This window comes from Macrobrachium nipponense, chromosome 23 (assembly GCF_015104395.2).
Source record: "Macrobrachium nipponense isolate FS-2020 chromosome 23, ASM1510439v2, whole genome shotgun sequence".
Classification (NCBI taxonomy): domain Eukaryota; kingdom Metazoa; phylum Arthropoda; class Malacostraca; order Decapoda; family Palaemonidae; genus Macrobrachium; species Macrobrachium nipponense.
In genome coordinates, this window is record NC_061090.1 from 56,878,486 (window position 1) to 56,895,081 (window position 16,596).

The window sequence follows — 16,596 nt, forward strand, 5'->3', positions numbered from 1 at the left end:
GCTGCAGCCAGTATAACAATGAAAAAAAAAAAACAACGAAAAAGAATATTGGGTCAATGATGGTTGTTGAAGAGAGAAAAACTCACATTTATTGCTTTTAAAGGAAATACAGGTAGCTCCCAGGGATTGCTATGATAAACGTGAGGGTGGACGAGGCAACATTCAATTTTGTAGGAAGATTATAACGGTCGTGCTAAAGGACACATGCATGACGAAATCCACAACGCCCTGTGAAAGGCCAAGTGCCACATTACGCTACTTAGCCACTGACTGTTCTTATCAAGATATAAAATTGAGTGTGGCCATATGGCCCAAAGCTCTTGGAAGAGTCATGATGGAGACATATTAAGCTATTTGGACAACACTGCAAAGACTACATAATGAAGATGAATAAAACTCATGTATACATATTTGTATCTTTAATAAAAAATAAAGTAGCTTTTAGAAACTCAAAATAATTGACTCTTCTACAAATATACCAAACAGTTTGTAGTGTATAAAATTAGTGTAGGAAATTATAAAAGTGAAAAGGTAATAAATCTTTGTGTAACCAGTCATTACGCTGTACTATTTCGCAATCAGCACCAAGTACCATTTAGGAGCTTTTTAGCATATAAAGAAATATCCTCAGTTTATTTTCTTATTTTTCCTTTACTTTGGATTATAACTGATTAAACGTCCTGAGCAAGGCACCAATTTTTTTTTTATATTTTGAGAGATTTCTTTACGTATTGTATTATATGCTATTAACACACACACACACACACACACACACACACACACACACACACATATATATATATATATTATATATATATATATATATATATATATATATCTATATATATATATATATATATATATATATATTACGTCATTTGGTACTTTGAAACCAGGATCTGGAAACGCTACGTGCCTTCAGTCTCCAACATCACTGTGGTGAATGAAAGTTTTGTGTAATTAAATTTGTTTACACATAAGGTAAATTGCAATTATATAAAATTCTACAAAATTCAGTATGTAAAGAAATTAGAAAAATATGTATATTTATCATGTCTAAGGGACGAAACGTCTTATGCACCACTTCCTGATTTCTTAGATGCCTCTACTTTCCTTAATTCTTTCCGATATGAAGGTCTTATATTTATTGTCTATTTTCTTGTTCACCATTTCTTTCGTTGCATCAGGACTCTTTTTCTTTAGTTTCTCAAATATCGATTGTTAAGGTGCATTTCTTGTCTTTGTCAGAATATTCTTTACTTTTTATATTCCACAGACATTGCTACGACTTATAAATCTCAAAGAACCCCGTCCAGAACTCTTTATCTATCGAAAGTCTGACATGTTGGACGATATCTTCTTTTGTGGCGTTTCTTGGTAAATGAATCTCCTAGTTCATCAAGCCTCGTCGAAACCCCACTCACGGTCAAACTATCAGTTCTGAACGACTTAATCTGAAAAACCCCCATTTGACTGTTGTGTCGGACCGTGAGTTGCTCATTCAAACCTCAACTGTCAGGTTTTGGGGTGTTTTTTAGTCAAGTCAGTTCTGATCAAGCCCGGCAGTCAATGCCGGGCTTGATCAGAACTGACTTGACTAAAAAACACCCCACTCACATTCAAACTTGCTTAAACCCCGGCCATTTCGATCGGGCATGACAAATCCCATCTGACGTGAGTGGCCGGCCTTAAAAACCAAAGTCGAGCAGAAGGACTAGAACATGATATTCATTTGCTAAACTAACCCAACCTAATGTCAACTTACTTGACCTAACCTATGCTCCTTGGCAGTACTACTTTCATCCCGTTTTCTCACCTGTGGCCTGATGCTCGTAGGGAAAAGTTCTGTTGGCAACATTGACGCAAGGGTACTGATGCCCGAGCCATACCCGAAGGCAGCACACATCAGGCAGAGCATAGGAAACCATGTTTTCATGGGGATGATACTTGAGCTGAAATCCAGGTCAATCTTGACTAAACAGTTTGGAGAATAAGTCAGTGAGATTTTTTTTCTATTTTTATCTTATAAGAATATGAGGAGGAGGAGGAAAGAGTGTGTGTGAGAGAGAGAGAGAGAGAGAGAGAGAGAGAGAGAGAGAGAGAGAGAGAGAGAGCAACCATTCTTTAATAATAACTGAATGGGATATTCTTTTATGAATATACTTTCTGGCTGATATGTTAAATAAAGATATTACCGATGTTGCAGAGAACAACATCTATAACAGAAATATATGAAGCAATTGAATAAAAATCTGAGTTAATATTATAGCTGGAAGGAGTGTCTGTAGCCATCAGGGGTACTACTATATATCAAAATATATCAAAATCTTGACGTACATAGCTATATCAAGCGTGACAACAAGTGACACTCCAAAGTCCCGGACCCTCTCACCTGTCAGGAAAGACTTCGGTCAACGTGGCGTTGAGAACCTCGTACGAAAAGGCCAGCGGTTCCCTCAATTGCATCTCATTCGGGGGCATTTCCTCCTCCAGGAAGAACATGAATGCCCCGATGGACAGGTACGAAGCCGCAACGATGGCCAGCGACATCATCATGCAACGGCGTCGCCCGAGGAAGTCCGTCAAAAACGCCATGGAAAGGTTCCCCACGAAATACAGCGAGATAACGATGATGGTCGTCACCTGTTCGTCCAGGCCTAGACCGAGCTGCTGGATCTGGCGCGTGGCGTTGATCCGGAACACCTGGCTCCCCGAGAACCCGTAAATGAAGAAGATCCCGGTCATTAGGCCTACTGTCGGGAGGTGCTCCCTGTCCAACAGCGCTCGGAAGCCTCGGGAGTCGCCTAGCTTCTGATGATTTCGCTTCTTCAGGTAATCCAGCTCCCCGTGGATGTCCGCGTGGGGACCCTTCAGTTTGCGCAAGACCCTGAGGGCGTCTTCGTCGCGGGAAGTGACGGCCAGGAAGGAAGGGCTCTCGTCCAGGGCGCAGACCAACAGGATGTGGACGAGGAGCAGGCCCACGCAGATGAGAGACATGTAGTACCAGGTGAAGGAAATGCCGAGGGCCAAGTTGGAGATCCCTCCGAGGTGCATTAGGGCGTTGCACATCGAGATCAGCGCCCCGCGAATCTCGGCGTCGGAGACTTCGGCGGCGTAGACGAACAGCGAGATGAGGCTTAGGCCTATCGTGATTCCGTTCAGCAATCTGGAAATTTCGCGGTGTCTTTTAACACCATAGTATGGAAATAATATTGAATGTATTGATGACATTCTATGATAAAATTGCGTGTGCACAAACACACACGCACGCACAAACATGTGTTCTGCTGCTACTACAGAATTCCATCTAATAAAAGGAGCCTATAAAAACGCCAAAATACAGAAAGTAAGTACTAATATATTTCAGAGACTGCTGTCTCTCTCTCTCTTCAGGTAGAGAGAGAGAGAGATGAAATGTAGTGCTTACTCTGTATTTTGGCGTTTTTATGGGCTCCTTTTATTAGACATATATATATATATATATATATATATATATACTATATATATATCCATATATATACTATATATATTCATATATATGGAAGGAAAGGGTGACAATTAAGGAGATAGCCGGTCATCAGGTGAGAGTACATTTATTGCCGACGCGTTTCGTAACACATAGTTACATCATCAAGGCTAAAAGAGAAACAACACAAATTAAAAATACATGAAACATAACTTTGACTTTAAGAGTCTCAACAAATATACAAAAAACGTAAATAAAATGAAAGCGATTTAAAAAGCACCTGCTAGACTAAAAAGTTGAAGACTGAGTGATTCGGAGAGAAGGGAGAAGCAGCGAAGAAAGCCGGTCTCCAACCCAGATACAACTGTACAAAGGAAGTGTGTGAGTTCACTTTGGGCACTAATTGCTTAATAAATAACGACTCTAATATAAGCAGTTCGTGTAAACGGCTTGTTTGGCCCAAGACAGAGAAGTCAGTATAATTGATGGTGGTTTTACAAATTTTTACATGATTTCTGATAAAAACTTCAGGATTGGACTCTCTGCAGCCAGTACGATGACTTACACCAATATGTGAATCAGCTCTGACTTTTAGCAATCGTTTAGTCGAACCCACGTAAGTCCCCAAATCACATCTGCGGCAAGTATATTTATATACTTGCAATATTGGGTAGAGTCTGTCTTTAAATTTGAAAAGTGATCCTATTGTAAGGGGATTTTTTGGAATTAATATAACTTGCAACATATTAAAGTGTTTTTCAATTGCAGACTTGAGATTCCTTCTAAATTTGTCGTCTTGGATGTATGGAATACTAGCATATAGTTTCTTTCGTGGAACAGTGCTTATGGAAGGGGAGTCCGATAGTTTCTTATTTAGAATATTCTTGCAACGTTTGAAGAAAACATGTGAGGGAAACCAGTTATCGGTAAGATATTTAAACAGGAACAATATTTCTTTATGATACAAATCCCAGGAAGAGGTTAGAGTGTAAGCCCGATGGAGCAAAGTAAAAATTTAATCAAGTTTAAAATTATAAAAACAAGCACTATAAATATTTGAACCCAGACCGGATAACGTCTTTTTTTCTAAAAACGGAAGTGTTAAAACTATCACCGCTTCGAAACACCAAAACATCCAAAAATGGTAATCGATCATTTTCCTCTCTCTCTCATGTAAACTTGATATTAGGATGTAATTCCATGCTGATCAATTTCTCTCGTACATCAATTATGCCGCTTTAGACACAGCTCTCACAGCTATCCCAAATGAAGACAAAGCAATCCTATTAGGTGACTTTAATGCCAGAGTAGGACGAGACAGTGACATCTGGAGAGGTACCATTGGAAAAGAGGATGTTGGCAAGATTAATTTAAATGGAACACTCCTACTCTCGAAGTGTGTAGAACATGATCTGGTAGTAACTAATACTCTTATTAAACAGAAAAATAAACTTAAAACCACCTGGCAACATCCAAGATCTAAACATTGGCATCTCTTAGATTACATTATGGTAAGATCTCATGATCGAAAGGATGTATTACATACAAGATCAGTGACAGGATCCGAAGACTGCTGGACTGACCACCGCCTGGTATACTCTGTATTAGGAGATATTGACTAAAAAGAGAAACGCGCATGCACTAAAGCGACTGAAGTTTAACGTTGATTCACTTAAGAACGACTCGAATAAGATTGAACTTCAGCGGTGTCTCGCTAATAAACTAGAACAGGAATATCCACCCAATATTGTTGATCACTGGAGTCAATTTAAGGATTCCGTAATCAGCGCATGTAAAGAATCAGTTGGTCTAAAGAAATACGAACATCAAGATTGGTTTGATCAGAATGATGCAGCTATTCAAGAGCTTATTCAAAAGGCCAGAAAATATCTGTTTGAACATCTGAATGACGCAAAGTCTGAAACAAAGAAGAAAATACACCGCACGGCAAAAGCTCAGATACAAAATGCCACAAGGGAAATGAAAAATAAGTGGTTGACAGACAAAGCAAATGAGCTCCAATCCTTCTTTGACAGAAATGACACGAGAAGCCTTTTTAATGGAATGAAAACTATATTTTGGCCAAGTTCCCAAGGGCTAGCACCCTTACATAGTCAAGACGGCACTCGACTCCTTGAAAACAAGAATGAAATCCTGTGTCGTTGGAAAGAACATTTTGAAGAACTACTTAATAGAGACCCTGTGATAGACGAGGATGTACTACAACAACTCCCTCGTCTCCCACTGGATATGACACTTGCAGTGGTACCAACTCTAGAGGAAGTGGAGTTGGCTATCTTCTCTATGAAGAACAACAAAGCTGCGAGACCCGACAACATTCCTGCTGAAATATATAAATATGGAGGACCAACCTTACATCGTCAACTTCACCAACTAATTGAAAAAATCTGAATGCATTAGGAAATTCCAAATGACCTCATAGATGGAATTATCAACACAATGTATAAGAAAAAAGGGGACCGATCAGTTTGTGGAAATTACAGAGGAATTACCCTCCTGTCAGTAGCTGGAAAGGTCTTAGCAAGAACTCTTACAACAAGACTAACATCTCTAGCTGAGAAGATCCTACCCGAGTCTCAGTGTGGTTTCAGACCTGCTCGTGGTACAACTGACATGGTTTTCTCGGCGAGGCAGTTGCAAGAAAAATGTCGAGAACAACTAAAAACCCCTTTACATGGGATTCATTGACCTGACAAAAGCTTTTGACAGTGTCAGTCGTGAGCTGCTCTGGGAGATACTATCTAGATATGGATGCTCACCAAAATTCATAAAGATTCTGAGGCTACTACATGATAATATGTCAGTGACTGTAATGGCTAATGGTAGCCTTACTGAACCTTTCAAAGTTAAGTCAGGCGTAAAACAGGGTTGTGTCGCTGCTCCTACCTTGTTTTCCATATTTATAACTGTTGTTTTGCACCTCATTCAAGATGAATTGCCTCCAGGTATCTCCATCAATTACAGAACAGACGCAGGAATATTCAATCTCAACCGGCTTAAGGCAACAACTAAAGTCAATGTTACTGCTATTGTTGAGCTTCAGTATGTATGCAGACGACAACGCTGTCTGTGCTCAAACTGAAAATGATCTGCAAACTATACTGAATGCATTTGCAAATGCTTACTCTCGTCTTGGACTTTCCATCAACATCAGAAAAACCCAAGTATTATATCAGCCACCCCAAACTGAAGCCATAAGAGTTGCACCTACTATAGAAATTAATGGAGAAGCTCTAGAAACTGTAGACCGCTTCCCATACCTGGGCAGTCATCTATCTTCAAATGCCAATATAGATGATGAAGTTCAATATCGTCTAAGATGTGCTAACTCAGCTTTTGGAAAACTACGCACGAAAATTTTTGATGATCATGACTTGCGTATTAACACCAAAATAAAGGTATATCAGGCAATAGTCCTACCTACCCTTCTTTATGGTTCCGAAACCTGGACAACTTACCGACGCCATGTTAAAGCCCTTGAGAAATTCCATCAGCGGTCCTTGCGAAACATCTTGAGAATAACTTGGGAAGACCCCCGCACTAATGTAAGTGTTCTTGAAGAGGCCGACTGCCTCAGTATTGAGGCCATTATAATAAAAAGCCAGTTGAAATGGGCAGGGCATGTTGTCAGAGTGGCAGACAGCCGCTTTCCTAAGCAGCTCTTTTATTCAGAGCTAAGTGACGGGACTCGAAATGTTGGCAAACCAAGGAAGAGATTCAAAGACGGCTTAAAAGACAGCTTAAAACTATGTAACATTAACTATAAAACATGGGAGACCGATGCAGTGGAGCGATCTGCTTGGAGAGTTTAAGTGTAAGATGGAATTCAAAATTATGAAGAGAACAGAGAGCAGCATCTGGAGAACCGTAGAGCTGCAAGACAAGCTCGTCAGGTCCATCCACAGCCTCCACTCCCACCTAACAACACATGCCCCAATTGTGACAGAGTATGTGGCTCGAGAATTGGTCTCGTTAGCCACATAAGAACCCATCAATAACCACATCCCAGAGCATTCATACTCGAATCGAGTGATAGCCATGAGATGATGATGATGATGATGATGATATATATATATATATATATATATATATATATATATATATATATATATATATTATATATATATATATATGTGTGTGTGTGAGTATGTGGAAAAATAATTATTTCGCGGCCATTGACGAGGGGCTGATACATTGTTTCAAAAATCACAGTTAATTATGCACAGAATGGTACGGGGACTTTATGGACACCCCGTACCACTTATCACGGTTTGTGATAATGTACGTCATAAGTTGCTGAATATGTTTTTTTCTTCGTCGTTTATCAACTGATTTCTTCTTCTTACCTGCCAACGACAATCATGTAGATGTTAACAGACACCGTGATCAGGGTTGAGCCGACTATTCCGGGCACCCCAGTGACTAGCAGCGACCACTTCCTTCCAATGGTGCCAAGCAGGTGACCGGCCGTTAAGTACCCCACTATCCGGCCAATTTGTGTCACGCTTGCTAAAAAAAATTCAAAAGTATTGGTGTGAAGAGTTAAATATCTATAAAAGAGTTAAATACCCAACTACCCTGCCAATTTGTGTCACGCTTGCTATTAAAAAAAAGGTGTTTGTGAAGGGTTAAATATCTATAAATATCTATAAAAGAGTTAAATATCCCACTATCCTACTAATTTAAGAAATGTGAACATTAAGAAATATGAACATTAAGGAATGTGAACATTAAGAAATGTGAACATTAAGAAATGTGAACATTGCCCTTCCCAAATAAAAAAAAAAAAAAGAAGTTCTTCTGTAGTATAATGCACTTTCCCCTTACAATAACAACAACAACAACAAACATGTTAGAAGCCATATTTGATTGATTTTATGATTTTATGAAATATACGCTGCCAAGCAGTTTGGGCCACGCAGAGCAAAAGATAAAAAAAAAAAAAAAAAAAAAAAAAAAAAAAAGAGAGAGATCTTAAAACTAAAGCAAATGGAATCTAAGACTCTGCAGGTGGAATTGGGAGAAAACTCCACACAGTCGCACTAAGAAAGCAATCGTTAGAGGAGTTGGTCAGCAGGAATGGAGGCAGAGTAAAAGACTGACGGGAAGATGCAGCTAGCGGACGAGAAGAGAGTGCAAAGACGGCACAAAAACCATACATGGAGACGGGTTGTATTTGACAAGGACGAGGAATACCTACCTACATGAGCCTAGTACTACTCACATATCAGATCTATCTCCCACAGGGAGACTTCCAACTCGGTGCCAAAAATGGTGCCATTGCTCTTGGCGTAATGCGAAGCCAGCACGTTGGGCCAGAGCTGCATCATGCCAGAGGGGACGCTTATGAGGCCAGCGCTCAAAACTATCACAAACTGAAAGAGGCATTCGATTACAGATGTACCACATTAGGATACGACGATCGACAAGCCAGCGTACCTATAGGTCTGCTGAAAGATTTAATGCATTGAATCAAGGGGTATGAACTCTTGAATTTCTGTAAAGCCAATCTTATGCAGTGAATACAAATGCAAAGTGATGTGTGTGCATATATATATATACATTTATATAATATATATAAAAGGAGCCATAAAAACGCAAAAATATAGAAAGTAAGGACTTACTTTCTATATTTTGGCGTTTTTTATGGGCTCCTTTTATTAGATGGGATCTGTCGTAACAGAACATTTTTTACTAGTCATAGTATATATATATATATATATATATATATATATATATATATATATATACATATATATATATGTGTGTGTGTGTGTGTGTGTCTGTGTCTGTGTCAGTGTGTTGTGTGTATGTGTGTGTGTGTGTGTGTTCCAGTATGAGATCATCTGCCTTTGTGCAGTTCTTAATTTCACAATAATAATAATAATAATAATAATAATAATAATAATAATAATAATAATAATAATAATAATAATAGGGGAGAAAGACTTCATTTACAATCTACCATCCAAATCCCTCTGGCCAGCCCTTTGAGAGATGGTAGTCATCTCAGTGTTCTGGTTAAACCATTTCAATAATAATAATAATAATAATAATAATAATAATAATAATAAGGGAGAAAGACTTCATTTACAATCTACCATCGCTTAAGCAGCCAATAACGGTATCTTTTAAAATCGATTTGTATCATTTATCATTGAGTCTGGGCTAGACATTTGGCATTTGTATAATTCATTTAGAACAAATCAAATCGTCCTTATGCTAGTACCTTTTGATGAAAGCAGTTTAATGTATATGATTTCAGTGCTTCCAATTCCAGTACTTTCTCTTTCATGATTTTTGATATGCGGAGCAAATGTCAAACTGTTTACCCCAAGTCCTAGAGAACTCCCTGACCTATCAAGCGAAGATGTAGCAAAGCGTGTTTGCCACATCTATTACGATATCCCAACTGAGGTCCAGGTTGTATTGGTAAAATCTGGCCAACGTGGCAACGTCTAAAACGTATACCACATGTTCGTAGGCATTTGATTTGACTACATTACATCCCTCAAAAGGAAACGAAATTGTTGTCAGCCCTGCCCTCTTTTTGATGACCGATTTTTTATTTCGAAAATCATTTAAAAAAATAGCCTAAACGTACGGCAATGAATGTAACATAAAAGAAAGTTTTAAAAATTATATTTCAGTTTTAATACGAAGGAAACTGGATCATTCCAGATTGATAGGCAGTTACAACAACACGATTGGGAACGAAGTATGTCGGAATAAGAAGTCGGCAGATGGGGAGGGGGAGGGGGTCCGGTATATCACATGGTAGCGTGTTTTTAGACTATGAAGAACGACGAAAACAAAATGTTTAGGCACTGCAATCAGTCGTTGGCGGTTACCAGGAAAAAACGACCGCAAAAAGAGACAGGGAGAATATGATGAACTACCTACGCAAAAAAAAAAAAAAAAAAAAAAAAAAAAAAAAAAAAACATAAAACGGGATAAAATGACTGTAGAAAGCGCCTCCATAACATGAGCCATGTAATGATTGTCTTTTTTATTTATGCAGATTTTTTTGGCATTATGCCAAGCACTGGGGCAACTAAGGCCATTCAGCGCTGAAACGGAAATTGACAGTAAAAGGTTTGAAAAGTGTAACAGGAGGAAAACCTCAAAGCAGTTGCACTATGGAACAATTGTTAGGAAAGGGTGGACAGCAAGATGGAAGAAAAAGAATTTGAACTGAGGTACAGTAAAAGAAATGAAAGTAGTTGCAGCAAGGGGCCGAAGGGACGCTGCAAAGAACCTTAAGTAATGCCTACATTGTGCAGAATGAAGCGCACTGACGGCACTATAGCCCCCTACGGGAGACTAATGTAATGGCAGGCAGGCCACCCTGGAAGCGGTTTTAAACGCAGCCTATCTAGAATAATCATAAACACAGTAATAGAAAAGTGGTCACGCAAATACGCTAGAGACCAAGTGAACGACATTCCCGAAATGTAACCGAGTTCCGGCACCTTCCCTGAAAAAAAAAAGGCTGGACGCCCTATCTTTACAACTAACCAATAGAATCTTCTGGAAAATAATCTCAATATGTTTCTAACACCCAAACTACCAACCAGATCTCAACTTCAACTGACCTAACCTAACTCAATCTAACCTAATCTAACCTAGGGGCATGGCCTGATGCAATAATACTGAGTGTCCAATAAAGTCCCAGTACCATTCTGGGCAAGAAATACTTGTAATGGTACTGAGACTTTATGGACACCCTGTACATCTCGAGAATCTGAACGCGCCCCGCCCACCCGTAAAACGCCCCAGTCGGAGAAATGCTGAGGTCACGAGGGCGTGCCTGCATAAGTGATACAAGATAATTAAAAGATTTCAAAATAGCAAAACACACGAAATTGGAACAACAATGGCTTTAATTCCCTCTCTCATATACGTATTAATGCAGCCGTGCCCCATTTCCTGAATAAGAATCTGTGCTAGATGTCATCCCATTTAAAGAAGGTCCTGTTATTAATTGCATTATGGACAGAACAATAACTGTGAAAGTGATTAATTTACATATAAATATAGTACACACATATAAGCGAAAACCGTAGGAATAATAATAGGCAGAAATTCGTACCGAGCACTTTTCGTCCTTTCATGAGACATTGTCGTCTGATTTGTGATTCGACATCGTCTCAATAAAGGACGAAAGCGCTCGGAACGGATTTCTGCTTATTATTAGGTATATAAACCTTGTCATAGGAGTTATTGTTCATTTGTTTGTATGGTGTTTTACGTTGCATGGAACCAGTAGTTATTCAGCAACGGGACCAACGGCTTTACGTGACTTCCGAACCACGTCAAGAGTGAACTTCTGTCACCAGAAGTACACATCTCTCACACCTCAATGGAATGCCCAAGAATCAAACTCGCAGCCACCGAGGCGGCAGTCCATCATAGGAGTTTTTCATCTTGCTCTGCCTGGTAATTCACGAGAAGAAACCTATGCATCGAAATTCCATAGAATATTATTTCCTCGATGTTTCTTTTTAATTGAAAGAACAGAAAGCATCGCCATCATGAGTCTTCCTTTTTCAACACCTTCAGCATTCCTTTACACATTCATTCCTTACATCGTCACTTTCTGTGTTTCTAAAAGGGATTTGGAAGCCTTGGAATTTAATACAAAAATATTCAGTAACGTTACTTTTAAACTGTCTACGTTAAGTACCATACCTGCCTGGCGTACCGCAGGAGACGTGACGTCCTGGTCTCTTCAGCTTTTGGTGACTCTGCAACGAAGCGTAGAAACGTGCTTGTAAATATCTAAGGTTCAGAGAAAAACGTCGTGATAGAATTAATTTCAAAGCGTAACCCGACCTCCGGCTTCCTCGGGGCACGTGCTAAAACCTACGGTCAAATAGAGCGTTGTTTCACTTACGAAAATTAAAATATATACGCCATATTTCATTAGAAATATAATTGTTCTGCACTATAACAAGCACGTTATTTACTCTTTACATTTTCACTCTAACAAGTAAATCATAAATATCCTACCCTAAGATTCCTGTATGTTTAACTCAACGTGAATTCATTTCATATAAACCAAGAATTTCTAATAACCATAGATTAAGAGGAACGTTTGATGCTACGATAGACGACTGATTAAAAGTAAAGCTATTTAAAATAAACTAAGAGAAGTAAAATTGCTAAGGAGGGAAGTGCATTGCAAAAAGGTGAAAATCATATGGAATGTATAATTTCATCGGAATCACTTCCACATTGACTTCGATTGTAATGATCAAATAGCCGTGAGGGCCATTTCAACGGATACACTATTTAGACAGAGGCTTATATATGTATATATAGACACACAGACACACAACACACACATATATATATATATATATATATATATATATATATATATATATATATTATACCGTATACTTGGGTAGTCGACTCCTCTATTAAACAAGTCTTATTGAAAGTTATTGCTGCTTCAGCACTGTTGATTCTATAGAGTAACTTCTCTGTTTCTCTTATCAAAGTCTTCTCATGGTTGCTTAACAAACTGGCAAGCAACTTGTCAAAAGGGGTTGTCAATATCTGTGAATTTGTCATAATCTTGTATATGTATCATAAACAAGATTATGACAAATTCATAGATTCTGACAACCCCTTTCGGCATGTTGCTTGATGATAAGATAAGAGAAACAGAGAAGTTACTCTATAGAATCAACAGTGCTGAAGAAGCAACAACTTTCAATAAGACATATATATTACACACATATATATAAATAAAATATTATAATTACTTATATATATATAAATATATATATATATATATACATTATATATTAATTAATATATTATAATATTTAAAATATATATATATATACATATACATATATTAATATATATATATATATAATATATATATATATATATATATAATATATATATATGTATGTATGTATATATATATGCATACTTCTGGGGCAAAGTTTTCCTTTTATGCATATTTCGTTGAATTCGATGGCATTTAGTTTGTTGGTCAACTTGACCTATAATATTATATATATATATATATATATATATATATATTAATATATATATATATATATATATGTGTGTGTGTGCTTAAAAACCACAGTAGATGCACGTGACTTCATAAATAAGCGAATCCCACAGGAAAATGATAGTCAGAAATCCAAGTGCTTTCGTCTTTACTCAGACATTGTCAAGGAGCTAATGAAGTACAATTGGAGAGAAAGGTCTCAGGTACAAAACAAGATCAAGAATACCAGATGGTTAATTGTCAAAAGGATAAAAATTAAAGGAGATAATCCAGGATTATCGGATATCACACAGCCACAAACCTAAACAGATTTGACCCTAACCGAAATTACAAAGTATCTCTACAGTCCAAAACATGTAAAAACTGAATATATTAATTTTGTTGCTTATATTTATCTACAACTTTCTTCATTATGAAAGCATCAAGTTTAAATAAACCAAGACTTAAATTTAGAACATTTCTATTATTTGACTTGATGAAACAAGATTCAATGATATTCCTTTTAACTGTGTCATTACATGGGATTAAGGCTCTTGCTTGACTCCAGTTAATAGGATGGTATAAATCTCTCATATGTACGAATAATGCATTCGATATTTGCCCAGTTCTCACAGAATATTCATGCTGTTTGAGACGTTGTGAAAGCGATTTACCGGTCTGTCCATAATAAACTTTATCACACTTTTTGCAAGGAATTTCATATATGCAGCCTGGAAGATCTTTAGGAGAATTTTTGATTACTAAACTCTTGACATTAATATTACTGAAAACAACATTTATGTTAAAAAGCTTTAAAATTCTAGGAATATCTAAAAACCTTTCATCATAGGGTAATTTTAGAATGTTATGCTTACTAAATTCAAGTTTGTCATTAGTTGAATAAAATGTTTTTCTAGCTCTTTTCCATGCCACATCTACAAACGTCCTTGGGTATTTATGTTTCAATGCAATATCATAAATAGTTTTAATTTCAGCGTCAATAAACTGCGGGCTACAGACACGTAAAGCCCTTAGGAACATCCCAGAAAAAAACAGAGAATTTAACATTTTGATGGTGATTGGAGTAGTAATGAACAAAAGAGGCAATGTTAGTTGATTTTCGAAAGACTGAAAATGTGAAATTTCTATCATTTCTATGGACAGTTACATCAAGAAAATTCAAATTACAATTTCTTTCTTCCTCTAAAGTAAATTTTATAGAAGGGACTAAATTATTGAAATTATTAAGGAATTCCTGGAGATTTTCGTGAACTGGCCAAATACAGAAGATATCATCCACACACACACACACACACACACATATATATATATATATATATATATATATATAGATATATATATATATATATATATATATATATATATAAGTATATATATATATATGTATATATATATATATATATATATATATATATATATGCATGTATGTATATATATATGTATATATATATAATATATATATATATATATATATATATATATATATATATATATATATATATATATATATATAAGCCATTGTCAAGGAGCTAATGAAATCCAATTGGAGAGAAAGGTCTCAGGTACACAACAAGATCAAAAATACCAGATGGTTAATTGTCAAAAGGGTAAAAATTTAGAGATAATCCAGGATTATCGGATAATTTTTAACCTTTTGACAAGTAACCATCTGGTATTCATTAGCTCCTTGACAATGTCTCAGTAAAGACAAAAGCGCTTGGATTTCTGACTATCATTTTCCTGTGGTATTCGCTTATTTAATGAAGTCACGTGCATCTACTGTGATTTTTTAAGTATATATATATATATAATAAGATATATATATATATACATATATATATTATGATATATATGTGTGTGTGTGTGTGTGTGTGTGTGTGTGTGTGTGTTTGTATAAATTATATATTCGTTGAAATGGACCTGAAGACTATTTGATCATTGCAAGCGAAATCACAGTGAAAGTGATCCCAATGAAACTGTACATTCCATATGAATTTCACATCAGAGCTATGGCGCCAGAGGAAAGCAGCCTTAGCCTTCCATCTGACAAAATTTCACCTCAGATGAATCTGCAAGCCTTTGGGCCAATTTGTCACACCAAATCGCGACCCACCACGATCGACTAACCACGAAACGGCTGAATGAACGCTAAGGTAAACGGAGGTGGTACAAGTGTGATATAGAGACTAACTCACGCTTAAACCATTCTTGGCTGGGTGTCAAGATGCTCTCCAGCAACTAAAACCCAAGCAGCTGAGAAATGTAAAAAAAAAAAAAAAAAAAAAAAAGAGCAATAAAAATAGGAGCCTTACCTTCAGTCGTTAAATCCATATTAACGAAGCCTCGAGTTGACACAAGGACGGGTATGAGGAAGTATGAGCGGCTGATAAGTGCAAAGGTACACTCATTTGTGCTATACTGAACTATTCAGTGAAACGCACACGAGAGAGGCAGTTGCCAGCTTCCCACGACTGTGAAGATATATCTTCGCCGCTTGAGGTGGTGCCATCTACCGGACGAAAATGACAGATGCTGCTTCATGGTAGTTTTCAGTGCTTGCTGCGGGTTGGCGACTTCAGCTTTTTATTTATTTATTTATTTATTCTTATTATTATTATTATTATTTTATTATTATTATTATTATTATTAACGGAAATACAACATGAAATATTCATAAGGGCGATAAAAAAATAACGAATATTTATTTCAATATAAGAAAAACTGAACATTCGTTAAACACAACTTCAATGTTCCCAATATCAAATTATTTAGCAGTCCTGTTCCCTTGCGTTAATGGCGTATGTATCTCTTGTATGCAAATTATTATTTACATAAATATATGAAGGTACAGTTTGCATACTGAGGAATTCAGAATAGTAGTGGATATAATAGTGCTGGTTACTTATGATATATATATATATATATATATATATATATATATATATATATATATATAACTTGTAAGATTTTCGCTCCTGGAGAGCTTAAGTTTAATAATGAAGAGGACAGCGAGAAGACTGACGATCATTTCTTCTTTTTATTGACACCTACGTTTCCCATCTTCAGGGCTATA

At 36.9% G+C, this 16,596-nt stretch overlaps 1 protein-coding gene across 1 annotated transcript in view; it reads right to left on the reverse strand.

The window, feature by feature from the left end:
• LOC135196620 (facilitated trehalose transporter Tret1-like) overlaps positions 1–16,014 on the reverse strand; it is a 16,746-nt gene extending 732 nt beyond the window's left edge. Inside the window, exons 1-6 of the mRNA XM_064223464.1 lie at positions 15,836–16,014; positions 12,179–12,234; positions 8,712–8,862; positions 7,834–7,996; positions 2,393–3,166; positions 1,817–1,952 (exon numbers count right to left, since the gene is read on the reverse strand). Coding sequence (XP_064079534.1) covers positions 1,817–1,952; positions 2,393–3,166; positions 7,834–7,996; positions 8,712–8,862; positions 12,179–12,234; positions 15,836–15,854 — 1,299 coding nt within the window. The 5' untranslated portion in view covers positions 15,855–16,014. The remainder of the gene's footprint in view (positions 1–1,816; positions 1,953–2,392; positions 3,167–7,833; positions 7,997–8,711; positions 8,863–12,178; positions 12,235–15,835) is intronic.
• Between the last annotated feature and the right edge of the window lie 582 nt (positions 16,015–16,596).